This window comes from Montipora capricornis, chromosome 8, assembly GCF_036669925.1.
Source record: "Montipora capricornis isolate CH-2021 chromosome 8, ASM3666992v2, whole genome shotgun sequence".
NCBI classification, from domain to species: domain Eukaryota; kingdom Metazoa; phylum Cnidaria; class Anthozoa; order Scleractinia; family Acroporidae; genus Montipora; species Montipora capricornis.
Genome location: NC_090890.1, coordinates 37,389,483 through 37,415,818, shown reverse-complemented (window position 1 = coordinate 37,415,818; position 26,336 = coordinate 37,389,483). Strand labels below are relative to the sequence as shown.

General features: G+C 38.9%; 1 protein-coding gene and 2 long non-coding RNA genes across 4 annotated transcripts in view; 1 reads left to right on the top strand and 2 right to left on the bottom strand.

The window, feature by feature from the left end:
* The window catches only part of LOC138058866 (uncharacterized), a 35,507-nt gene extending 10,611 nt beyond the window's left edge, over positions 1–24,896 (top strand). The window contains exon 3 of the long non-coding RNA XR_011134107.1: positions 24,179–24,896. This is a non-coding gene — a long non-coding RNA (uncharacterized lncRNA). The remainder of the gene's footprint in view (positions 1–24,178) is intronic.
* On the bottom strand, positions 2,317–8,623 carry LOC138060139 (uncharacterized). Of its 2 annotated transcripts, XR_011134300.1 has the most exons (4): positions 8,484–8,623; positions 7,645–7,875; positions 3,848–3,888; positions 2,317–3,353 (listed from the first exon to the last, which is right to left on the bottom strand). It is a non-coding gene; the product is annotated as an uncharacterized lncRNA (long non-coding RNA). The 2 variants fall into 2 exon arrangements; XR_011134301.1 differs by lacking the exon at positions 3,848–3,888.
* On the bottom strand, positions 9,526–11,816 carry LOC138060453 (zinc finger protein ZIC 4-like). The gene has a single exon (XM_068906227.1). The coding sequence runs from the start codon at positions 11,501–11,503 to the stop codon at positions 10,214–10,216; it is 1,290 nt and encodes a 429-aa protein (XP_068762328.1). The 5' UTR covers positions 11,504–11,816; the 3' UTR covers positions 9,526–10,213.
* Positions 24,897–26,336: the final 1,440 nt, after the last annotated feature.

Sequence of the window (26,336 nt, the reverse complement as noted above, 5' to 3'; positions counted from 1 at the left end):
TGGAAGACGATTTTTCTACGTACTGTTGTTTTGGAAATCATTTCATCGGGGGAGTTGTACGAAAAATGTTATCGGTTCGTAATTTCCTCAGACGCCGTAGGTTTTTAGATATATCTTCTACGCTTTTAAAAATCATTATTGTTATTGAACAGATGGATCAAAGGCTTTAATCGGAAAATACCTGTTTCATTCCTGCGCTCGGTACTTATTTGAAAAGGGCAGATTCAAACACCTTTTGAATCGAAGGAAAAGCACCATGATTCGGCATTCTTATTTTGCACAGTCCGCGTACTGAAAGAATTTTAAATGCTCTGTCAATATCGCAGTGAAGTTTTCTCGTTGAAGCAAAAGAAGTCCCGTCCGTCGCTTCGCAGCTACAGAACTGCGGTTTTGTTTCAGAGCACCAATTAACAAAGTGAGGAACAAGCTAGAATGATAAATTGTGCTCTTGTTGGTCCGTAGTCCAAATATAGTTTTGGAACAAAAATCCATGTTTAGCGTCAAAACAACAAACACTGTAGGTTATTTTGCCTTTATTTTTAGATTCCTGTGTCTTCCATGACCTCTTTTTCAGTTCTTGCGACCCACTCATCCCAAGTCACCAGACCCGTTTCATCCGATAAAGTTCTCAGGTCTCAACAATTTTGTTTTTTAGCCTATAAGAAATAAATAACGTACTGATCAATGATATGAGTCTACGGGAACATACAACATTAAATGTGTTCATCGATAATTTCTGCCCGCATCGAGGATGATAACTGGCAGGTACCGCAGTGTTTGAAATCTCCGTATGAGGCAAGATTCACATGCGTTGACGCAGTGCTGGAGGCCTTCCCTCCCACAGTAACTGAACGAAAAATAAAAGAGTTAATTTGTTAGACGCTTTCACTAGTTGCTGGTAACTCTCAACGTGTTTTTTCATTCCGTTGATGATACACTAAGAAATATTCCAGCTTTGTGGAAGAGATGTATAACTAGTAGTAGGTTGACTTTTCAAGAGCGTGAGGTAAGCCTTGTTATGTAAAAATCCTTGCTTTAGAGCTCAGACATTTTATTACGTATCGAAATTTACGACCACGAAAGGAGCTGAGACTTTCCGTTTTCCGAGGTGTGTTCTAAGAGGAATTATTTTAGCAGATATCACAAGAGAAAATATATGTATACATATGGCATCTTGCCCAAAATGTGATTCCAGAGAAACAGGTTTTTTTATTCATTGCAAAGGCGGTTTAAGACGTTGGAATGAATATTTGCTTTTTTAAAAAAATTGAGTAGGATTTCCTTTTTTTGTTTGAGATTTTCGAGAGCAGATTCTTGGAACAGGTGCAAAATCATAGGATCTCTAACTCGCTTATGAAATAATTTCATCGTCTCATCGCCACTGAGATAACATGCTTTCTCATTTTCAATTTATCATTTTAGTTTAGAAACTTACTACTTCTGGCTCCAAGTGCATGTCAGCTCTTTTTTCTGGGCCGAACGATGTCATTTCAGTGTATGAAACGAAGAAAATTTGCATCGCAGTGTAGGCGTCTTCTGATCCTTTTCAGTTCTCTTTACTCTGGTTTCATTGAAAAAAAAGGCCATATTGCTCCTTTGTCCACTTTATGTTCTTTAACTTCGCAACAGTTTCTTGGGGCCGAAATCGGTATTCGCTAATGAATATCCGTCACTTTGAAAAATGGCAATGTCCGGTAAAGATGAATCACACTTTGTCGGGTGGGTGTATAGCCTGCTTCTTTCAATAAAGATATTCGGTAAATTCAACAGTTCCGTACCTCAATGTAACAGTTAAAAATATCCGAACGGATTCATTTTTCTCAGCAACGTACACTATTTTTACTAGTCTTATTTTTAAACTCCTCCCTTTTTTAGTTGCATATTGCTACTGCAGGTATTTAAGTGGAATAAGCTGAAACCAGTGACAAATGGTCCTGTCATTCTTCCGTGTAATGAGTGCTTTCAGGATACATTTTACGAAAGATTATAATTGACAACTAGAGAAAAGAAGTCTTTATTCCAACTGCATTTTCCAACGTCCCCTTTTTGACGCCTGATCACCAAAAAAATATTTTTGTATATTTTTGCTGTACATGTGTACAGCCTGTGGCTGCCAGAGAGAAAAGAACATTTTGGCAGCAAAGAAAAACATTGAGTCATTAATCTTAGACGCACTTATCACCTAAATGGGTGCTATCAGTCAATTTTTTTTTTCTTGAAATCGTGTAAATGCCAAAAGCTATAGCTATCCAAAACGACAGGTGTTGCAGTTTAGCTGTAAAACAGTTGTTCCTGAAAAATGTTTTACACAACCCCCACCCAAATATTCATTTAATGATGGAAACCACTAAATGCTTCAAAAGGAAATTTACAAGGGGCGATAGAAAAAGACATTTCTCCTGGTTCTTCAAATTGTGAAGTGTCACGGTAGTTGCGTCATGTATAGTAGCCAAGCGGACAATTCGGACATTGTAGTAATTCAACGCAAATAGGTAGTTGCATTTAATTCAAAATAAAAGCATTGAAGATGTAAACCCTTGCTTTCTATAGCAGCTAGAAAACAGTGTCAATCTCGGTCTTGGGCTCAGAAGAGTCGCTGTCTGTAAACACTGCATAACAGAAAATATCAGACTTTTTTTTGAGGATGAGAAGTGCATGCGTTTCGTGTATTGAAACTTGTGATGGTTATATCGCTACTACAAGAGAAGCTGGTCGAGCGGTGAGATTTTTGGAGTCGAGTATCTAACCATGTTTTGTCATGACCATGAGGAAAATGTTGATCCTTTGTCGAATCGTTCTAACCACTCTCGAATCATTCTTCATCCAGGAGATAAATACTTTTAGCTCAAATACACATATCGGCCTCTATTCCCAACACCAGCTTCGTATGTGATGGCAAAACGCTAGAGCCTAGTTTTTATATGTGTACTGTACGTTACTACTCAGGAATAGGGCTAAATTTTAAGGAACATATTTTGATGTTCAAAACGACATAGAATAAAAGTGCTTGTTCATGGGTCGACCAAGTTCAACCCAAATATATCCAGTGAAGTATTTCCCAGCTCAAATACACATATCGTCCGCTATTCCCAACACCAGCTTCGTATGTGATGGCAAAACGCTAGAGCCTATTTTTTATATGTGTACTGTACGTTACTACTCAGGAATAGGGCTCAATTTTAAGGAACATATTTTGATGTTCAAAACGACATAGAAAAAAAGTGCTTGTTCACGGGTCGACCAAGTTCAACCCAAATATATCTAGTGAAGTATTTCCCATCTTGTGATATACACAATAGGACGGTTTCACTGGATGTTTTCCGTTGATAGTAGACCCTTCACGTTCTGTCCATCTGAAAGACAAAATAAGCTTTACTTTAGTCAAAGAAAACACTTTGTGAGCTACACACATTTGCAGCAAGCTCCCAGGTTCATTTTAAATAGCCTATGGATGGCCAATGTGTAGCTTGTACAATTTCTTTTAAGCGTAGTGTGTACATGAACGTCCACTCCACGGTAACTTTTATTTTAAACTTCCGTACCTGTACTATAATTCATCGGTATTTAAGGCACAATCACCTTTTAAAACAGAATGAAATCCGGAAATGTGTGAGGTATGGGTTTTATTTCGATGGCATCGTGTTCCACAGAAGTCACCATCAACGAAATGCAAACTGAAGTCGTGTATGTACTGTAATTTCATACGGCTTGAAACACTAGAGGATTTTTGCTTGGAAACAAAATTAAAAGAAAAAACCCAATGAATAACATTCATAAATGAACCGCAGGTAATTGCTGGGGGTTAGTAATTTCACATTAGGACATAAACTAAAATTGTACGACGCACCACAAATATGGTTCTTTTCCTCAGTTTTAAATCTTGACGCTCTGCAAATTAAAATAAGGCATATGTATGTGTATTGACAAGCTCTTGTGAGCGCTACTGGAATGAGTAAGTATCGTGGCTTGAATTAAGTACGTCCGCCAAGAATTATTTCAACATTTTCTCTTTATCACCCACATAATAAAATTCTTCGTTTAAATAGCCATCAAGGGTGGAAGAACTATTTTCTAAAATACTTTTGGGACTGTCTTTTTCACGTGCTTTGGTCTCCACGAACGTTCTTGCTTTTAAATCACATTTTAAGTCAATTTTTTGCCCGCTTATTCACAAAACATCGTGCATTGCTGGCAATAACAGTGAGGTTGAAATGTCGATTCTTTGGAGACACCATATGTACAAGCACCTTGGTTTTATATTTGTGTTCACGGAACAAAATTTCCTAGCTTTCTGCTCAAGTTTCAAGTTTTTCTCCTAAGGCTTTATAAAGCTGCAGCATTAGTAATTGAATATTTGGGCTTGTTTTGACTTTTGAAGATAAATTCGTCTTTGAAAAAAAGAACTTTGAAGAAGGAGACTGATTTCAATATGGCCGAACTTGAACGACCACTTGCTGTGTGTGAATTTACATGTAGACATCATTGCTGACTTGAAATATGAAAGAATTCTTGTTTACCGATTGCGGAAGGGCTGAGAGAATCAAATGCATTTATTGATAGAAATATACGGCCTTTGATTTCTTCTGCACGGGAACAAATTCAGGATTTGCAGCTTTCCAGCTTACTTAATGTAGTGTTGTCTTTCATTGATTTGACCGCGAGCCCTTTAATTATAACAAAAAAAGAAAGAAAGAAATAGCGAGATGAACATAGTTTCAGCCACTTCTTTTCTGTTAAAGTAACTCATTGCATGGGATTTCATGGTTTTTGTTCAATTTACTCAGCTACATGTTTCTCCAAATTTGGCCACCCTAATCCCAACATCTTTAACATGGCGAGTTAAAATCGTTCGAGGTAGATCTGCTTCAGGGAACACATATGTACTTCAGGATTTCAATTGAAGTTGAATGCTTATTAATTTGAAACAGCGATAACTATTTTTGATACAGTGAAACCGGAAACGCCTGATTTGTATGGCATCCAGCCTTTTCCTAAAGCATGTGAGTTTGTCATGGGCGAAAGACTTCTAGTCAGTATGGGTACCTTTTTTCGCAAACTTTATTTACGTTTTCTGACACGACTAAAATAGTGAAAGGATCAATCGTCCTTCTTCAGGTCAATATAGCTGCTTTGCGTTTCACAAATACCCATCGAAAACAGGCTAAAGCAATTAATTTCTTAAACACAGCTCTGTAGTCCACCTTAAATGAAATTTAGTTATGTTGCATGATTTGCAGTCCTTGATTTAGAAACTGTCTAAAGCATTCCGTGATCAGACGACAAAAGGTTTTACTGTATGGTGAGACGACCAGTTGCGATCTCCCCAGGGTACCTCACTTTTGGAGAAAAAACAACTATTGTGGCAAGCTACAACCTGTCAAAATTACTATCTCTTTAATCTTTGCAAATAAGTTACATCTAAAAAAAATTCAAATATTACGACTCTCGAGGTGTTTTGATTTATACTTCATACATTATTTTATAATTACACACATTTAAGTTTGCAGAGTTGAATTGGTAGCCTTAGATGATGTCCAAAATCAATATCGTTTTTTTTTTAACCTTAATTCATGCACTGATATTTAATATTAAAAAAGAAGTCAGAGATACGTCGTAACTAATTCGTACTTATCGAATGTTTCTAGGGAAAATAGTGTGATATAATTATGTCATGCGTTCCATGCAAAGTTGGCGTTTTCAGTTGTCGTTTTAGCCTTTTCGTGAAGTGTGCAATATCAAATGCTTCTGTTTTGTTATTATCTAAGTGAACAAACTGTACCAGAATTGAATTATCTAATTGAATTCGTCCATTTATCTCTCAGATTAACAATACTATAACACGTATTTTTTTTTATGATAAAGTATTTGAAGTAGCCGATGCTATAGAATATTTATCTTTGGTTTGCATTTGATTGATAACCCTCGGATGCTAAATTTTACCCACTCCAACAAAAGAACGCCGTTAGCTAATTTATGGTTCAAGTCTTGGGTTTTTAGTAGAATATAGTGTTCATTTGCTGCGAGAGGAAAACGGGTAATGGCAAATCAGTAGCTTAACTGTACGTAAAATTCTGTATCCACTCTTGCACTCAAAAGTATATTGAATTCAGCAATCGTTTATAACAGAGCATTGTTTACTTATAGAATAAAGTAATAGGCTCATTAACATATGTTACACTTCAATTTCTAATTTGAGAGTCGATCAGTTTTCCGGTGGCCATTCTGTAAGCAAATACTTCAGTTCTTTAGCATCGAATTGCCATGACTAAAACTATATCTTTGTTGTCTGCTCGAGGGCAACCTGTATTTAATTTTCTTTCGTAAGATTATGGGTGTCTCAGTGGATACCAACAGTATTTTGGCTACAGGTCATAAAATACCCATCCTTTCTAGGAGTATCGATTGCTTCATTTTCGTTGTAATTTGGGACGTATTGTCTCGTGATAACTAGAAATGTATCGAGTTTGCTTTGCGACGACTTTATGGAAACATTCTTTTGTTTAAGTCGAAAGCAAAAGCCGATCAAACACTATAATGCCACACACGTGTTGCCTTTCGCTTGAAAATAGCTTTTGGCCTTCTTATTCTGTCTGTCATCGCGGTATGACAACCCTTTCCGGTTCATGTATGAATTTTACCACACCGAGTTCGCACTGCAGTTAAAGCGATAGTTAAAACGCAAAAGGCAGTGTTTTCTATCAATAAAACGTTTACAAGTGCTCTCAATGTAATCATCAAAGACGTGAAAGTGATTTGAAACTGCTTGAGTGGTCATCAATGCTCTTATCAATCAACTTGTCCAATAATGAAAAATGGATAGCTTTGAAGAGCTTTTGTTCATCTGAGTGCGCAAAGAAAGCTATTAATGGAACCTATAATTATCTGCAAATAATCTGAACTTGAGAGGTTTTGTTTTGCTTTTTAATTTACCATTCAAACGGAGGTTTTCTTGCATGGAACGAGAGTGACAATTTAACCTGTTTATTTATGACCTGACTGCAGCATCAAACACGTGTCATTAATGATTCCAAAGCGTTTCATATAGCGTCTAATATTTCTCCCCCAGTTTTTTCCCTTTCCGTCTACTACGGAAAATCATTGCGAATATTTCTCATCTGTTCTATCCTTTCGGAAATGAATGAAAGAACGAGATATAGTAGGAAATAATATCTGGTAACAACGTGGGACTGCAAGAGTCTTTTAATCATTTGCCAAATCCTATATTCATACCAGCTGAAAGTGAAGGAGTTCTGCTTTGAGTTTACCAGCTTTGCAACATTTAATACTGGTCAAAGGGCGCTCTTCCGGTGTCTCAAGGTTTTTTCTGACTTCTTGGGAGACATACAGGTCTAGGGTTTTCGTAGTTCTTAGCCATATTGAAACCAGATGATAGTAACAAGTTTCCCATGAACGAGGTGAAACCAGCTCTGAAGAATAAGAGCTACTGAATATATTTCAGATGTTTTTCTCTTGTCCAATGATAACCGGCAGTTATATATATGCCTTTACGAAAAGATGAAAAGTGACTGTCTGCTTTTCATTTTGAGCAGAATTTCGTTGAGTAATCGCTTTTGAAACTCAATTTAAACTGAGCGTGCAATACGCCCAACAATGCAAAGTTTTGACAATGAGAGTAGAATTTACCTTGAACATCTCTTGATAATCAAAACCACCTTTCATTTCTTGTTAGAACTCTTCCACGATGGCTTTGGTCTCATTCCTAAGCCACATACAAGAACCGTTCTTCGATTGTCACCAGCTCAAAGACCCCGCATAGCCAATCGTGTACACGAACACCATTCTTTACGACCCCGCACAAGGCAAGAAAACGGAAAATCCTGCCATCTCTGCGGCAACGTCGTTACTTCCGAAGCCCTGCAACAAGCATTCGTATAGTTATGCCTAGGTCGGAAATCAAACCATTAGATTTACTCTTTATAACTACAAGATCTCAGCTTGACGCTCGATGGCAAGTGGAAAACCAACAGAGACGCCCGGCAGTAACCACATCACGCCATGTTCACCCACTAGTCATAAGGATCATAAAATCTAAAAATAAATCATTTTCCTCGGAAAACGAGGTAGTATCTCGCGACATTGATGTTCAGCAGATCTGGTTGAAATGAAAACACAAGCAATCAAGACAATCGCAGCAAAATCGAGACTAGGAAATGCTTCTTTCTTTTTACAAAGCATTGTGTTTGCCTAAAGTCTTCGTACGCTCCGGGCACTCTTTAGTTTCTAGCTTAAATACATGTAGCTGACTTCAAAATCTCAGATTATTTAACCTGTATGCTTTATTTCATGGTGGTTGTATGCGAATTTTTTGTGTGGAGTTTGTGGTGCATTGGTTTGACAAACCGGCCCTACGCTTCAGTGAATTTCTCTAAGCGGCATGACTACTTAATAAGACACTATACTATTTTAAGATCCTCATACGAAAGCTCTTTGTTTTCCGAATTTTGTCTTCTTTGAGAACTTACTTTAAAAGCCATTGATTTTAATTTTGTTGATGTCGCTCCTTCTTTTGGAAGACGTGTTGCCCTAGTTGCTGAGCTACTTATACTGGCTCCGTATTCTGACAAACTCACTAAGTTGATTCTCGAAACAGCCTTTGGCACACATTCACAAAGATTAAAAACACTTCAAAGAAAACCTTTGTAGATGCCGGCTTTTGAACGGATACAAACAGCCCAGCCAGAAACCGTGTGATACAACCACTCACAGGTAATTGGTTGAAAGAAACGAAGTTGTTTTGTTAGTTTTATTTTGATGTCTTCAAGAACTAAACAAATAGTCTAATCAAGAACGTTTCAACCTCAATTTTTGAACAGGATGGGACCGCTGTGGTTCTTTTAAGTAACAAAGATTGATTAATTATATATGCCGCTTGACATGAACGAAAGATGCTGCTCCTCGTGTAGATACTTTTTTCGCTTGTTGTAAATAGCAGGAACTGTGCTTGGGTCGCTACCACCAAGCATACAACACCCAAATTGTATTTCTTTTTTTTTCCGACGGTGGAATGTCTTTCTGTATCCGTCCTCTTTCTTTTACTTAATCAGTCATCTTCCAAGAATTTAATTACTAAGATAAATACAAAAAGAGAGACATTCACTTTCTGTTTTTGTATGTGCATGTAAAATTGCTATATTTTGGAATTTTTGTATGTACCCGTTGTTGCGTAGGAACTATTTTTTTTATTTCCAGTTTACCAATGTTAGCGGGATTTAGTAGGTTTGGCTTCTAAAAGCGACAATTCTTTAGAAACAAGAAGGTTGCATCGTAACAAGACAAACTTGTTTTCATAAACTCTTCGGGAAGTACAAGTGTGAGTTTGAATTGAACAGTAGTACGACATTGCTGAAAAAAGGTAAACTAGGTGATTTGTCTTTTTAAAAATAAAGGCCGTAGAGTCAGTGAAAATGATGTAGGGAATTTTACGGAAAGGTGGAAACATTGGGCACACGTTTCAACTCGAGTCTAACTGGATCTGAAACAACTACATAAACACTGTACAACTGATTTCAGCCATTCACTCCTTTCACAGTCTTTAATTAATATCCCAGTTGAATTGAAATCCTAAATAGGTTATTTACAGTGCCCACTCAGGGAAGAAAACATTTTCACATACATTACAAAATATTGCTCGAAAAGACGATGATTCTTGGCATGGCTAATCTAGCCAAATCCTCTAGCTCTTGGCTTTGCAAAAAATGGACTTAAAGTTTGATGATTTGAATTGCAGTAATCGAATAGTCTTTGATTTCGTAATCTTTCTCCGAAGCAGAGTTTTCTTTTCTTTTCTTTTCTTTTTCGCCAAAAGGCAATGATAACTAAGGATGTGAAAGCTGAACAAATTGTAAAATTGTTGCTTCTTCTTGCTGTTCTATGAGACACTTCAAGGGTGTCGACCATGCAACTGTTTAAGATTTGCCCACAAGCATCAGAATTTTGAAAACTGTGATTACGGAAATAAATCCTCCAAAGCGTTCTTTTGTCAGTGTACAATATCTCTAACAAGTTCCCACCTTTCAAAGGTGGAAATGCCAATGGAACGCTGTCCAGTCATCCAAGGGAAAAACTTTTCTCATGTGTACTGCACCAAGACCACTCTATTTTCAGGGTGGAATTCACCTCGACGGTTGCAAACGCTTGCTGTTCTGTCTGGCCCCAATTCTTAGAGTGGAGTTTTCACTTCCTCAGTAGGATGTCAGTAGGACGCCAGAGGCGTTTGACCGGCAACTATGCCACTACTAGCCGTGTCTACGTGAAAATGCTCGTGATTCTGACTCGATGGTAATCGATTAAACCACTCTGACATTGGTGGATACGATGACGCGGTGTGAAACGCTGGTGAAGCAGTCCGAGCTGGTGATACGTTTTCTTCTTGAGGACTAGGCGCACCCAGTGACTCAGAAGGCTTGGAATGAAGCTTCATGTGTTTCCGAAGTGAACTTGGGTGAGTATAACTCTTGTTACATCCCTCCATCTTGCAGATGTACGGTTTGTCAGACGTGTGGACATGCGAATGCTTCTTTCTGTCGCTGGAGTTTGCGAAGCGTCGATCGCATCCGGGATATTCGCACATAAATGGTTTTTCGCCGGTGTGCGTTCGCTTGTGAATTTTAAGGTTTTCAGACCTGGCAAAGAGCTTTCCGCATCCTGGGAAAGGGCACGAGAAAGGCTTTTCCCCGGTGTGAACTCGAATATGATTGATAAGCTTATACTTTGCTTTAAAGGGAAGTCCGTTGCGTGGGCAATCCTTCCAAAAGCACACGTGTGTGCTGCTTTCCGGTCCTCCAACGTGATCCTCCGATAGATGAGCTACAACGTCGTGCATTCGAAAAAATTGTCTCCCACAAGGCTTTCCTTTGCTGCCCGGTTCGATCCATTCACAAACCACCACATGACTCAGAGGTTGGCGTAGGTAACTCGGCATGGCCAGTCCTGGGTGTTGCATAAACTCGTAACGCGGAGCGGCGAAGGGACTGGCAAACTGTGAATGATGAGCCGCGTCGAATTTGTCGTCTCTGGGAAAATATTCCATGCCTTTGGAGAATCTGTATGGCCCTGCTAATGGCCCGCCGGTTTGTTGATAGTGCGAGCCTGGTGGGTCATGAGCATGAGCGACGGAATAAAACCCGTGAGGAGAGCCATTTGTACCGTCGCGGTGCGGCTCTTGTAGGCTGTTATAGTGACTCGGGTGAAGTTGATGAATTACGGAGCCAGCGAACATGTTGTGCTGTCGCTGGTTGCTCCCTGCTCTAGCGCCAGTTGTGTCAGAGACCAGATTTATACCGCTGTTAGGTGGGCGAACAGCTGCGACGCTGGAACTTGGAAAACTGTCGGGCCCTGCGAATAGGAACTCATGGGCCGACGGACGAGCTGAGGATCTCACACTTTGAGCAGGCGTAAAAGGAAAGTGCGAGCCATTAGGAACGTTGAATGTCTCTTCAACTGCACTCATGTCTTGTGTGTCTCGAGCTGCTTTCTCTACCATAAATCGCGTGAGAAACCGGACAGAAATCTCAAATGAATCAATCGGGTTGGCTCTTTGTTTAATTCAGTTTTGTCATCCTCCCGTGGAACTAAATAAGCATCTGTGTCGTGCTGAGCAAGTCGAACGACAGGACCGAAAAGTCCACAAATAATCCGTCCTCTTAGCTTCTTTGTACAATGTAGCGCGGTTATGTTGTTGAAGATGCGCGGGATTGAAACACTGCTGTCTAATTCTTTCCTTTGAAGTCGACTCTCGGTTCACACAAGCATCTGCAGTTGCCTGTGTTCAGAACCCAGCGTGAGTCTCGGTCTATTGTAACTGAACTACGCCAGTCTTTGATTGGCATTAGCAAGTTGTTGATATTTCGTGATCCAATCATCGCGTTAACGCCCCCGGGGTGTTTGGGTTGATAAATATTTTACGATTTGTTCGGCCTATCGAATCCAATCAATTGTTAGTGTTTCAATAGCAGTCGCCTTATTGGAACAATCTTATTTGCAACCCGAGAGAAACAAATGAAGCAATAAAATCGCGCTTCAAACGCGAGAAATGGTTGCGGTAAAAATGACGGAAAGCCGTCCCACACAAACACTTTTAGAGATTTTGTTTGCTTCCCTCTTCGGAGAAATGGGATTAATTTGCATTGTCAATATTTGTCCCGAGGTGCCGACATGTAATTTTCAAATATTTACAATTCTTATAAGGACGGTTTGATTAAGGGGAGGGAAGCACATGCCACCTCGAAATAAAGAATTTTAATTGCCTATTTTGACGACTAAACGAACCAAATTCCCCCCTACAGAGCATTCATAGATCTGATGCCTTATTGGATGTTATGGCAACCTAAGCTATTATTAATAAAATAAATGGTGGTGTTATAGGCTTCTCTTTTCATGTCACAAACAACAGGAAAAGGAATATCAACCTGTGCCCATTCCTTTTTGTTTGTTCTCAGCCGGTGTCACGCCCGGTAGAACACGCGAGTGTCTCGGGCGTAAGTGACATTAATACACTAGAACGTACGAATTTTACAATCATTTTGTTTGTTCAGGTAAGTACTGTTCTCGAATGTAGAAACTGCAAGAATCAATCCGCCTCGTTGGTTGCGATTAGAACTGAAACGAACCCCTCCTCCAAAAGTGATGTTATCGGCGGCTAGTGTGGAAGATGGGTCGGTTTCCCATGTCGCGGGTTAACCGCACACTTGAACTGAAGTGATAAAAAGCTTTAGCTTAAGTTTATTTAAGAGCTTTCCGCCATTTCAGACATTTGCTGACCACAGCTCGTTAATGCGGCGTTCTTTGACCCGTCTTAGTTGACTTGCTTCGTGTTGACAGTTCGAAGATAAACAAATTTCAAGAGAATCGTTAGTCTGTCCGAATCGGCTGCATTATGTAAGTGAGATGCTATTGTTTTCGATGTCTTTGTTGACACCGACCCTAGCGGCGATTCCAAGTAATGTTGACAGTCGCTTGTCTCGTCAAACATTCCTATTTGTTATCCTATTTATAGAGGAGTTAAGCTGTGATAGTGATGGATTCGAGGACCACTTAATTAATACGATATCACTCTTAAGTTTCTTTAACACGCTATCGAAAGAAGGAGGAAAAAAAAGAGTGCGTATATAACCAAAGAGCAAATAAATTAATCCGGAATTCGTTTCCGAAGAACCACGAAGCTCGTGATCACCTGAGTTGATCTCGCATACAGCAATAATTAATAATTGCCGCAAATTTCTTCTATTGTCGTCATTCAAAGTTTTCGTCTTACGTGTTCTCACCACGGCCACATAAAACAAAAGATGATTCAGTATTTACCATTTTGGCGGTACAAAATAACATCTTGATTCTCATCTTGAAAGGTATATTCTAGAAAAAAAAAATATTGCAAAGCTAAATGTTCAAGATTTCAGCCTCACCGACCACATAAGATTCAGTGCAATTGAGGTCAGGCGTCAAAAGATGTGATGTCGATTTTCAAGTCCCAAGCACACGTCGACCCCCTGGAAGCTTTATTTGTTCAACTTGCGAAAACTAGCAGTTTTTATGATCGGAGGGAGGGTATGTGAATATGGCAAATCATCATTAGCGAATAAGGTGTCAAGACTTCTTTTAACAGGGGTCATTTTGCCACTTAGAGAAGATCCTCTAAATCCCTGGAAAGTGTGTGTGAAACAATTATCTCCTTAAACCGTTTATTTAAAGTGATTGCAAAGCAGAGTTCTTCAAAACAATGACGATAAATGAATTTGTGTGATTCTATTCAGAGTGACCACTTAAGTCTGGTAGTTAATCTCTTGATATTTTAGGAATTTTTGCGTGTCAAAAGTACAGGATCCCTTGAAATTGCAACACGTTTTGCGTGACAGACAAAGAAACACTTGTCTCTTGCCGCTAGTTCAAAACAAAATGTTTTGAACGCAAGTAAGGTAAACTTCACCAACAACTTATCAATGATTCATTTCGTACCCGCTCTAATTTCCATGTGCGACAAATACTCATATTCACTAGTTTTAAAAAATTGGCAAGGGGAGGGTGTCACCGGTTTTAAAACGGATTCAAGTCGATCTATTTTCTCGCGAAAGAATTAAATCCATGTTCGATACGGATTAATATCGCTCTAAACGACTAAGGGCCGATAAGTTTAGCTGAGAGTGTTCGGATTTAATAAGCGGAGATGCAAATGTGGACTTTATTTTAATTATACCTTACAAAAGAAACTTGGCCAACGCGGAGTTTCCTGTTAATATAAACAAGGTTTTCTCTAAGGTCAAGGGTGGCTTTTTATGAACGATTTTTTTTAATTTCGGATGACTGTCGCAAACTGTGATGATTCTCACAAAACGTTTTATTCGCTCACGAGAAGATAAAAATCGCTGACGAAGAGGAAAAGGCAGAAAAATGAATGGTATCTTTGCCAAACTTTCTCGGTTCCTGTGTTTTGGCAGAACTGCCAAAACAGCCAGAATGTGGCGTGTCCTGGGCGTTCTTTTATTGGCTTGTTCATTTTGCTTTGATTTATGTCAAACAATACTCAAAGAAACTTAAATTCTATTTCATTTTTAGTTGTCATCCGTGGCAAACCAACGAAAGGAAACGAAAAAATTGAAATTGATTAAATTAATTCCAATTCTTATCAAGGGATATAAATCAGGAAATAAGTTGGAGAAAATCGCAAACCACTCCAGTGGAATTAGCTATTATTTTTCGTATGATTAATATTTTTTTTCTTTTGCAACTCGTGCTGTTTGTACTTAATATACCAACACTTATAATGCAGGCACAATTTTTAAATACATTCACTTTTTTTTCTTTATTCTTGAGGGCGATTCTCTGCAGACGAAGAAATCGTTTACTTGATGGTCAAGTTTTTGTTGTTTTTTTTTTTTCAAATGAAGCTTTCATTTTAAAAATAATCTCAGTTACGAACACTTTTTTTCACTTGTTACTTTAACCAAGTAACAAATATTACGCATTATGCCCTCAAGAAAGGTTTTTCTTGATAACTTAATGAGGGACGTTCTCCCTTAAGTTTGACAATATATCTGAGAATGTTCTCACATTTGTTTTTTGCTAGAAAATAAGGATGTTATTTAAATAACAGAAACCCACGAACGGCGGGCCCTTAACGTCGCTGTTCTTTCTGTAAGATGTTGATATATCATCACGCAGCACTGGGGCTCATAAAACGTTTGTCAAAGCGTGACTTTCGGCGGAGTTATCAACAGAAACCTCTAATTTGTTGACATTTCATGCCAGCGGGGAAGTTCCACGAAGCTTATCTCAAGATATCTGTGTTAATACGATTACTTTATCCACACAGAGGCGGGCGGAAGATGTTGTATGGGCGGTAATTTTGCAGAACCCTCACCTTGAAGATGTCACACTGCACACTGTGATTAACTTGTCATTAGTACTTTTGTCTTTCATTTTGGCTTTTGTCCTTTTTGAACTTGACCGCACGAAAACATCGCTTTCCTAATAGTTACTCACAATCTGCGTTTGTACTAAGTAGCAAAGATGACATGCTTTCAGTAATATTCTTCTGAACGTTTTCCCCTCTGCAGACAACAAAAAGACATCGTTGCCGGCCATCGTCTGAGACTCTGACAAGACATTAGTTTGTCTTCATTGATATTGCCAACATCGTTTATCTTAAGATGATGATCACATAAATAAATTCTATTTAAATGTTCGTTGTAGTGTTTACTTTAGTAATGAAGAGTTTTCCCATTAAATTTGCTTGTGAACTTGAACTTTTAATTTGATTATCACTTTTTAAGCCCTCTTTACTCTCATTTAAATAGCAATAGGATTTTTTTCATTTATGTACAATCTATATGTGCATCCAATTTACAATTTACAGCAAAGATAGCCGGTGATAACTCATTTTCCTTCCACGTTAAATTTTGCGCCAGTCTTTGTTACGAGACTATCAGATTCGGAACATGGGGAGTGTAGAAAGGATTTCGAGGGAAGCCTGAGAGGAATCGACGCGATGAATGGGCAAAACGCAAGGGCTACTCGCGATTAACTTTTTCTATTAAACGCTTTTTTTCCAAGCGAAACAATCGACCGTAACGAGAAATGGGTAAAAAAAACTTATTACCTAACGAATGAAAATGCAGTTGTCTACATGCTTGCAAAGGAAAATTTGAGTCGAACAGAAAAAAAAAGTGAAGACTTTGCCTTTAAAGATGTAACTTTTTAAAGTTGAGGAATTAAATTGGTGTGAACGATGAAGGAGACTACAGAGAAAATTGAACGTTTATCCTAGGTGCTCACGGTCCTCAAATAAGCTCAACTCTGACTTTGGTCAATGTATGTCGTTGTTAGGTTGAGAATGGCAACGAAATTCACCAGAAAAGCACCAGATTCGAAACGCACGTACAGGCCGTCAGAGGCATCGTTTATAGACGGTGAAGACCTATTGTTTTGTAGCGTTTTCGTACCCGTGGTCTTCGTCCTTGATTAAGGTCCATACTGAGAGCAAAAGGAGAAGAAACTACATGTCCGGGCTGTAATTAATAAAAACTAAATGCTAGGTTCAACGTCTGAGGTGTAATCTATGGCGTAAGTCTTCTCTTTAGGAGCTGACTGCCGCTGTTGGTGAACAAAATCTGGCACAGAATTGAACAGTTACCATGCATGATGTTGTCTACTCTTAAACTGTTTATTTTCTGGAATGATATGTGAATGCTAAAGCGGGGCAGCTTTTCGTCGGACAGCGTCGTCCATTTTCAAGCGGTAGCGAAAGAATCTGGCCATAAAAACCATGGTATAAGGGCTCACTGTTTCTCCATTAATCGTTTATCGCGACCATGTCCGATCTAGAGCCCCAAAAACAACCAAAGTGAGAAAGTTGTAGGGCTAAAACTCTACCAGAAGCTACCTAACCACACCCAGCCCTTGCTTAATTCGCCATTCGCAGTTCCTTTTCTAGATCTTTAAGTTTTTTTGTGTTTCCCAAAAGAGAAGTGGAATCGTGACTTCAACCGACTCTCTTGGTATCAGATATTCAAACGCCTCCACAAACAGAAAGTGAGATTTAGGTTAATTTTCTCGATCTGGTTTAACTCACGGTAAATAAACTACCAGATGCAATACAGCGACATAGGAAAGACTCCATTTATTCAAACTTCCTTCGGAATTTTGCTTTTACTGTGTTTAGGAAGAATGTTGGAACCACGCAAAAACTTAGCAATTAAGAATCCTTTATAGATGACTCAAGATGCTTCGAAGGTAGATAATGTGTGAGGAGTGAAACATGCGGTTATCAATTTACATTACTTTATTTTGTACCATAGTATGCTTTGCAAATGATGATATGACTTCCAGAGAGTTTACATATGCAACAAGATGGATTAATTAAATTCAGAAAAAAAGGCTATATTTGGGCGTGGCGGGCCGGAACACGTTTTATTCTGAGCAGAATCATCGCGAATAACACGCAATCACAACGAACGTGTTGAGGTCATTTAAATACTTCATACATTTATTTTTTTTTTTTTTGCGTTTTGTTTGTTGCCATATAATATGTGATATGGCCACCAAAAGGTTTGCATACTGATGAAACAATTCATTTAATTCAACAACCATGCAACTATCCCAGGTTTGAGCATGTCGCATTCCATCTTCAGTACGCGAGCGAAATTATTGCCAAGACAGCCTCCATTCGTTTCACTTTATTTACTTTCAAATCGTATTGTCCAATGGCATTTCAAAATATGAAATAACGGATACGTTTGGCACTAGTATGATACTGTATGGGAAGCAGGACATATCGAAACACATTCTCTTGCGGGCAGAAATGCATCTACCGTTCAAATTTGCATTTAAAGACTTGGTGATAGTTGACTTTTCAATTTCCTTTCACCTTTTTCCCCTGCGACCCGAAGAAAAAAAAACACCTGTCGCTAATGTTTCCGTTTGGATTTCCATTCCATTTTCTTCCTTTTCATTCAGAAACTCATACCAATTACAACACGACCACAACAAGGATGCACGCTTTATTGGTATATGCATGTTGTATGCTTAAGCAGTATGTTCTAAGTTCTGTAGCTGTTGGCTATGACCAGTCTCATATCCAACAAACGCGAATGGAATAATTGTTTTATTAAATTCCTTAAACTCCACAAGTTTAGAAAGTACGAAATACGAGCGAAAATCGAAAAAACTTGATGAGAACTGATACGATGTTGTGTAAGACCTTGTGATCAGACAGACGCAGGCTCATCACAAAAACATTTCTCACCTTTTCGCATACTTCTAAACGTTGGAATTGATCCAAGCTTTCCACAAAAACGTTATTTTTTTGCTTTCAGTTAAAGAGAATTTTCGCTTTCCTGCGAAACTGAAAATTTTAGCTTAGCAACGCTTAGCGCAATCGTTTATTATATAAGGTCAAACTAAGGTATATGATCTGATAACTGAGATTGAGTGAACCAATCAGAGCGCGAGAAATGCATTAACCGAGGTTGAAAAATTTAATAATTGACTTTATTCGGTTGGCATTGAAGACCTCAGAGTTTGGATGATTCAGTTATTTTAACGGTTGTGATGAGTACTACATAATTCAATAACACTGAGCTCAACGTAATCATCTAATCCTGGGCCCGGTTTTTCAGAAGCCGATTGACGCTAATCCCGGATTAAAAATTAACCAAGGAGTTTATTTCCCCATTCGCAAATGCTATTCAACGCTGATTTTAGGCAAAACTTTACATTAGGAGAAGTCAATCTTAAAAAACAAAAATAAGGAAAAGAAACTTTCACCAAAAAGTTGAAAACATGAAACAAAAGTTTACTCTTATCCTGGATTAAGTTAATCGGCTTTCAAACAACCGGGCCCTGATTTCTTAGCTAATACTAAACCTTCGGTCATTGATTATTTTTGCTCTCAAGAATGACGTCGCAATTCTAATTTTCATTTGAGTACCATCATGGTACTCAAGTGCCGCCAAAAAGTCCCCTTGTTATAAGCCCATTTATAAAATAATTAGGATAGTACGCGCACTCTCATTGGTCAATAGCTGTGTTTAGATGAGAGTATGGAAACACGGCTGTGACATCACACAAATTTTGATTGGTTATGTATTGTCAGACGCGCATTTTGATTGGCTGGCAGGAAATATGAGCGTGTGTCAAGATAATCTGTTTCAATCTAGCAGTAAAAACACCAGCCTATTCCTTCATTTGTCCAATTATCTTTGAGAAATATTTTATAAAAGCAATAGAGGACTTTTTTTCCGTGTTTCCATAGCCTCATCTAAACACCAGGGGAAGTTGGGAGAATTCGAGACAGTCATGAAAACCCGAGACGCAGTCGAGGGTTTGCATAACTTCAACGGGGTTTGAACCCGTGTTCAAACCCCGGGTTAGCTCAGTTGGTTAGAGCGTCGCACCGGAATCGCGAGGTCACGGGTTCAAACCCCGTTGAAGTCCTGAATTTTTCAGGCTTCTCTACGCAATTGCAAAAATTGCTCTCATAACTGCGAAGATCATAGCTTCACTTAAAGTGGAGAATGTCCAGAAATACAATTAATTAGATGCATGCGGATTTCAGTAAGCGTCACGAAGTGTTCCCTTCCCGGGATGGGGGGGGGGGGGGGGGGGGAAGAAAAATTTGATTAAGGAGACCAATCTGGGCGTGGCTTAAGCAAATTTTGACCACTAAAGGAGACCTTGGCGGCTTAAAATATTGGCGCTTTGCCCGGAACACCCTAAGCGAGACCAAAATCCAAAATTTACACCCCTAAGCGAGACGACAAGCATCCCCGTCTGTTTCATATGAGAGTCCCCCCCCCCCCCCCGGGTTCCCTTGTTCTTCTTCCCACCTTCAACATTACTCGTGTCACGGAATACAGACGATTAACGCCTCAAAGTGTCCCCCAAATGCTTCCTGTTCCAGGCCGTCAGTGGGTCGGGACGAGCGAAATTGTGGCGAGAGAGAGAGAAAGACGAGCGTCCCGACCCACTGAGAGCCTGGAACAGGCTACAAGTATCCCGACCTTGACCCTAACATGGGTAGGAAATGCCTAGACTTGTTGGATATCTAAACTGGGCTTGCATCTAATTATTTGCAAACCTGGACGTAAGTGCCGTCCCAAGGATAGCAACGTTTCTCCCTGTTAGGGATTTCTTTGCCCTTGAATGTGTTTCAAGTTGCGCACTGTGGTATCAACACCAAAGCAGCAACCACTACCAGAACCTGACTCTTCTCCTTCCAGAACTTGCTTCTCTCACTATCTCTTTACTTTCCTCATTCCTATCAACCGTCACCGTAATATCGATGATTACACCAACGGTTTTACTCTATAGATAGACAGCTTCGAGTAGCGGCAATTTCGTCTGCTTTATTTCCGTACTTTAGCCTCCCGATTACTCGTCATCATTATCGTCACATTACATTACTTTCATCATGTACGACCGGATAGCAATAAGATTAACTCTCGCGTGGGCTGTTGAATCAAACATAGGCAATCTATATCAACCATAAAAACTAACAAGTGAATCGTAAAATTAAAAGTTCAAACAAACCGAAACCCCCGAGGCACTGACGAGCTTGTTAACGACATCAAAGGAGTTTCATGTTTAAACAATGAAGATGGCTTGAAGTTTTTGCGCGCATTCATTAAAGACCTGTTTCTTTTTTAAGCTAGTGACTTTTTGAAATATTGCTGTGTACCTCGATATTCGAGCCATATGGTTCTGGATTTGTCTGAGATGCCCTAAGGCATCACAATTTAATTTCCTGTTTTTGATACCCATCACTCAAAGAAACCGTGATTAAAACAATCTTTGTAAAGTGTCATAAATCCTATTGCATTATTTCATAGATGATATCATCGCATGGCATATTAAAGAAGGTCACTTGAAAGATTAAAAGAAGCCCTTTTTCGCTTTGAAACGTGTTTGGAAAATAACAACAACGTTCGAATAGATTACTCAGCCCATCAATTAACTCAACGTTGGTTTTTCCTCGATCGTCAAGCTAAGTTGATTTTTTACAAACTGAAGCGAATATCTTTTGAAAAGACGTGCATAGTTGTTTGTATCATCTGTCTTGTCAAGGGTATCAAACCTCTGAATATGTTTCGTTGACTCCCTAAAAGTCCCTATGATTTCTGTATAGTTTTTTTCAGCTGATCGAGCAATCAAGCGCAACTCATCGCAAATATTCGCCTAATTGCTGTTTGCTTTGTTAAGACAGTTGAGGCTGGTTTTCAAAAAAAAATTTTTTTTCTTCGATGGGAGACCTCGTAATATATTAATGTTGGGCGGACAGGAGTATTAAATTTGGGTCCATAGATATTCACCTATATGATACGACGACATTTGCAAAGGACAGTTTTGTAGTCTGGCCATGTTCGTTGCTCAACCGATAGTAAGTGAAGATCCCTGCAGACTAGTGAAGTTATGCTAGTTTTAAAAATCCCACTGGAATTTATTCTATGGAAAAAAAAAACGTTGGAAATGCTAACTTAGACAGACAGACAGACATAGCACGATAACAATTTTAAAGCTCTGCAGCTTTTGGGGTCGTGCAAATAAATATAAAATGAACACTAAACAAGCTGTATACATAATTACATCGTTCATAAAAAATAATAATAATAACTCTCTAAGTAAAACTACCAGAACTGCCTATTTGTAGAGCCTTTCCAAACTGAAGACTTTCAACTGAAAGTGGGAGCCAAAAAGGCAACCATTAAGTCCTTCGAACTGGCGAATGTGTTTTAAACTGAAACCAAATTGGAAAATTAAATAATAAATAACATAAACGACGGTCTTAAAGAAGACTTTGTAAACGATCATCAGCATTCAGCATTCTGAATAAACTTTAGTTATTCTTCAAATCTAATTTTAGCCGAACTATCACCTGCATGTGGTAATAAATGTTGTGATTTCTCAACAATTTTGCAAATTTGAATTCGAAACTATTTGGAGAAGTAATGAGAAATAAAGACGACCGGAAAATTGAGTGGCTCTTTGGCCTTGTAATTTGCCGACCGCAAAGCAAAAACAATATCACTGGGAAATAGATACGCCCAATTGACATCAATCGTTCTGCTGTCGGTAAAGTCACCGCAAACTTGCGGTTTGAGTTGTCATTTGATAAGGAGGCCTTGGGCAATTCTTTAACAATAAGTGTCGGCGACAAAAGAAAGTTTATTGACAGCTTAACACGTGGAAAGGTCTTTGAAGCCACGGTAATTTGTGACTGCAAAACAGCTAAATTTCTTGAGGCAGAATCTAAAAAGATTAAGATTTGAAGTCGCTTGCTTCAAAAACGGAAAAAATAGTATATAAAATTGTGCAATGGTTAGAGTCCCTGCAATGCAACGATCCAATGACTGATGCTTTTTATCATTTTCCTTAGTTAAAGGTCATAAACTAGTCTTTTTGGTAGGCTCTATCCCTTCTTTGATTTATACTGACTCGAATAAGCTTAGAATTTCCGTAGTTATAAGTCCTTTTTTACCGGGTCATTTACAAGCAAGACGTCCATAACGTTTATAATGCAAACACAAATAAAAAGCGCAGCTAACCATCCCTTTTGAGCCGACATCAATCTTCTGATTTATTGAGGTCATGCAACCTAATCAAAACCACGCCGCGATAAGACAATGAAATCTCTTATCAGTGTCTTTCATAACAGTTACTGGGCGAAGACTGACCAAACCTTCAACAAACGCAAACATTCTCCATCTCAGCGTGCGTCAGCTTTGTTAACCCCAATTTTTTTTCTCGTCGTTTATCGTTTGTAATTACGTCCTTTAGATAACATCAGGCCTACAACCACTCATCGAGTATCTGAAGTGATTTAAGGATACAACTGGCGCGTGCGCTATTAAAATGTTAAATGAAGTCAGAATGGCTTGATAATCAAATCTAGATCAGGAAAAAATGCGATGCCTTTGAACAAAAGATTTACATATTTAATGGATAGGCTTTTACCGTCACTCTCATTCTTTTACCACTATCGTAATAACACTACTACATAATACTATTACTTACTACAACTACTACTACTACCAATAATAATCAAAAGTGCTCTATTGGTTCATGCTAACGTGCGAATATCAAGTTATGGATGCGCGCAAGAGGTTGCCAAGCACGAGAGAAACGACTCTAGCTTCTCGAGTTTAGTTGACTCGAGACTCGGTTTTAGTTGACAAAATAGACAACGCTCCAGATGAATCGTTCTCGCTCAACTAACTCGTGGCGTGATTTTAACCAGCCAATAGGATCGTTTGTTTTCCCTCGCCGTGCGTTGGTAGAACTTTGTAATAAATCTCAAATAAACACGTTTTATCGCCCAAGTTGTTGTCGCTATGTTATAAAAGAATTGGTTCATGCTTATGGAGGTATATCTGACAAAATTTAATGATCAGTATTTGAAATAAAATCGTCCAAATTATGAATGCATCAATCCAAAGCTGAATGGCAATAAGACGATTCTGCAAATGGCCATCACGGAAAGAGGCATAACGCAGAGAGACATAACGTAAAAAGTCATAACGCAAATAGCCATAACGCGAATAGGCATAACGAAAGTAGGCATGTCGCAAAGACGCATAACGCAAATGTCCATAGCGCAAAAAGGATAACCCAATGAGGCATAACGCAGAGGCATAACTTAAACAGGAAGAAAAAGTTCGATAGCGATTATATGTTCTTTCAATTGACGTTTTCTTCAAATTGGGCGATAAAACATGTTTATTTGAGATTGATTACAAAGTTCTCACAACGCACAGTGAGGGAAAACAAACGATCCTATTGGCTGGTTAAAATCACGCTACAAGATTAGTACGTTGAGCGAGGACGATTCATTTGGAGCGTTTACTATTTGTCAACTAAAGCCGAAAATTCCGATTGGAAATTCAAATGGTACAGCTCATTCCACCGGAAAGTTTCCGAAAAAGATCGCTTCGGCCTCTTTTCCCACCTTTTGACACTGCAGATGCAGCCGCCATCTTGATTTATTATTGTCTTTCTTCCTCTTAAATGTTAAGGTTTGTGATAAAATTGAAACTGGGAGTTAAATATGTAGGAGCTAGTGGTGAAGGGAGACGATAGTGGTTAAAGGTGAAAGGATACTGGATGAACGACAGACAAAGCAGGACATTCGAATAGAAAAGCTAACCAATTCTACATCTACCTGTTCCAGCAGTCGGCAAAGTCCCTTTTTGACTTATGGCTGTTCTTCTTTGGTGGCCTCGTACACCATAAGCCTTTTTAAAGAAATCACTGCCAAGCCGGCCACTTCTGCTGGAGATAATAAGAACAAGACGGTGCACGGAGAGTTCGAGAAGAGAAAGGATGAGATGAGAGATCCAGAGCCACGGGATTGGCCAAGAAGAAGTACATTAAGGAGAGAAATTGTAAGAATCCTTACAGCTGTACGAGATTAGGCTCTACGACCAAGCCACATAAAGAACAGGATTGACAAAGAGGATACATCATGTACGTCTGCTGCAGCCGCGTGCATTTAAGTAGGATTTCTGGACATATCTTTTGATGATGAAGACGAAGTATGAAGCTATGGGAAGGGATATAATCTGCGATAGAGTGGCTGTGATACCAGTTGTTGTTGGTGGTCTGTATACATCTTCTGCTAACCTCAATGAAAATTGAAAAGAAAATTGCTCTAGAAAACTGCACCCTTAACTATTTCGAAAGGAAATGGAACCCATTGAAGGACGCCTTCTAGTACTAAAATAAGCAACGAGACAAAAATTATATTTCAAGAAGTAAGCGGTGAAAAAAAAAGGTTATTTTTAGGTATTAGCATAAGTAATGATTTGAAATAGAAGTACAAGCTGTTGATTTATTTTTAGCGTATGCGTAACCGTATCCTTGTAATGTAAGTAACGTATGGTAAATAGTGTAAGTAGTCGTCTAAAATATTATATTGTTTTGTATTGTGAAATAAAAATAATAAAATAATAAAAAAACTTTGTTTGCCAAAGAGTTTGAAAAGATTGCAAGGGACGGTGGAAATATATCTCCTGCAGGAGGCTGCACAACTTTGGACAACTAGTATTCTGGGCAAAACATTTAAAGGGGAACTGAAAGCAGAAAAAGAAGCATTTTTTATTTACACTTCAGACCATGCACAATAATGTTTTCAACTTTTTTTCTGGCTTATCCATCGTTTTTCCACTTTAAAAAAAATGTTTTTATCCCGATTTTCGGCCATCAGCACTGCGGCTCAGAATGGAGGAGTCAGCGGTCATTTTTGCAGCTTATGACGCATGATATGGGGAAGACATGCGAGAGCGCCCCATACAGAAGCAGTGTTTTTGACTGATGTTTGTCGTGAATATTGAGACCGCGAAGAAACAGCAAAACAACGAAGAAAATATCCACAGCAGCACTTGTTTCTCTTTATTACGAAATCTCTGTTCCCCATATCATACGTCCTGGCAGGGTGCTGATTTAGTTTTTGAGCATGCATTGAAAAGGAAGAAACAGCGGGAAAAGCCCAACTTCTAACGTAATTTTCTCGCAAAAAAAAAAAAACAGAAAACGAGAAGAAATAACCCCTCACACTTAACTTTACTTATGTTAGGCTTTCCAAAAGCTACGTTGGAAAAATTGCTGATTTTGGCCTTCAATTCTCCTTTAGGGCCCAAAGCTGCAGTGGGACACGGCTTGATCTCAAATGGAATGTTACCACGGGTTATCTTAATTGTGCAATGACAATTCTCGCACTTAATTAGACAATTTTTAAATTGTATAACTTGCTTAAAAGCAATTGTCGCTTTTTATAGAGACCTGAAAAACTCAGTTGCATGGCCTTAACGGGATTCGAACCAATAACCTCTGCCATGCTTGTGCAATGCTCGACCAACTGACCAACTATGAAGCCACACGATTGGGAGCAGGTCAATTTTGTTGGGCTCGTTTGTTACCGTGAAGAATTTGCTGAATGAAATGAAATCAATTTATATTTGAAGTGTGGGTTATAGAGGATCCTGGCACTTACATAGACAATTCGAGCAATCGTCGCTTTTTATAGACACCTGAAAATTTCAGGTTGCTCCAACGGGAACCCATCACATCTGCGATGTCGGTGCAATGCTCTACGAACTGAGCCATGAAGCCACACAGTTGGGAGCAGGTCAATTGTGTTGGGCTCATTCATGATAATGATGATGATGATGATGATGATGATGAAGCCCAACACAAGTTCTGTTTTCTATATATTTGGAAGTCTGTAAATCAAATCGGATTAGATCGAATGAGAGCAGCTCAAATCAATTCTTAATGAGAGAGAAAAAACAAAGGACCTGAAGAAAACCCTCTCAGAGTAGCATGCTAAACAC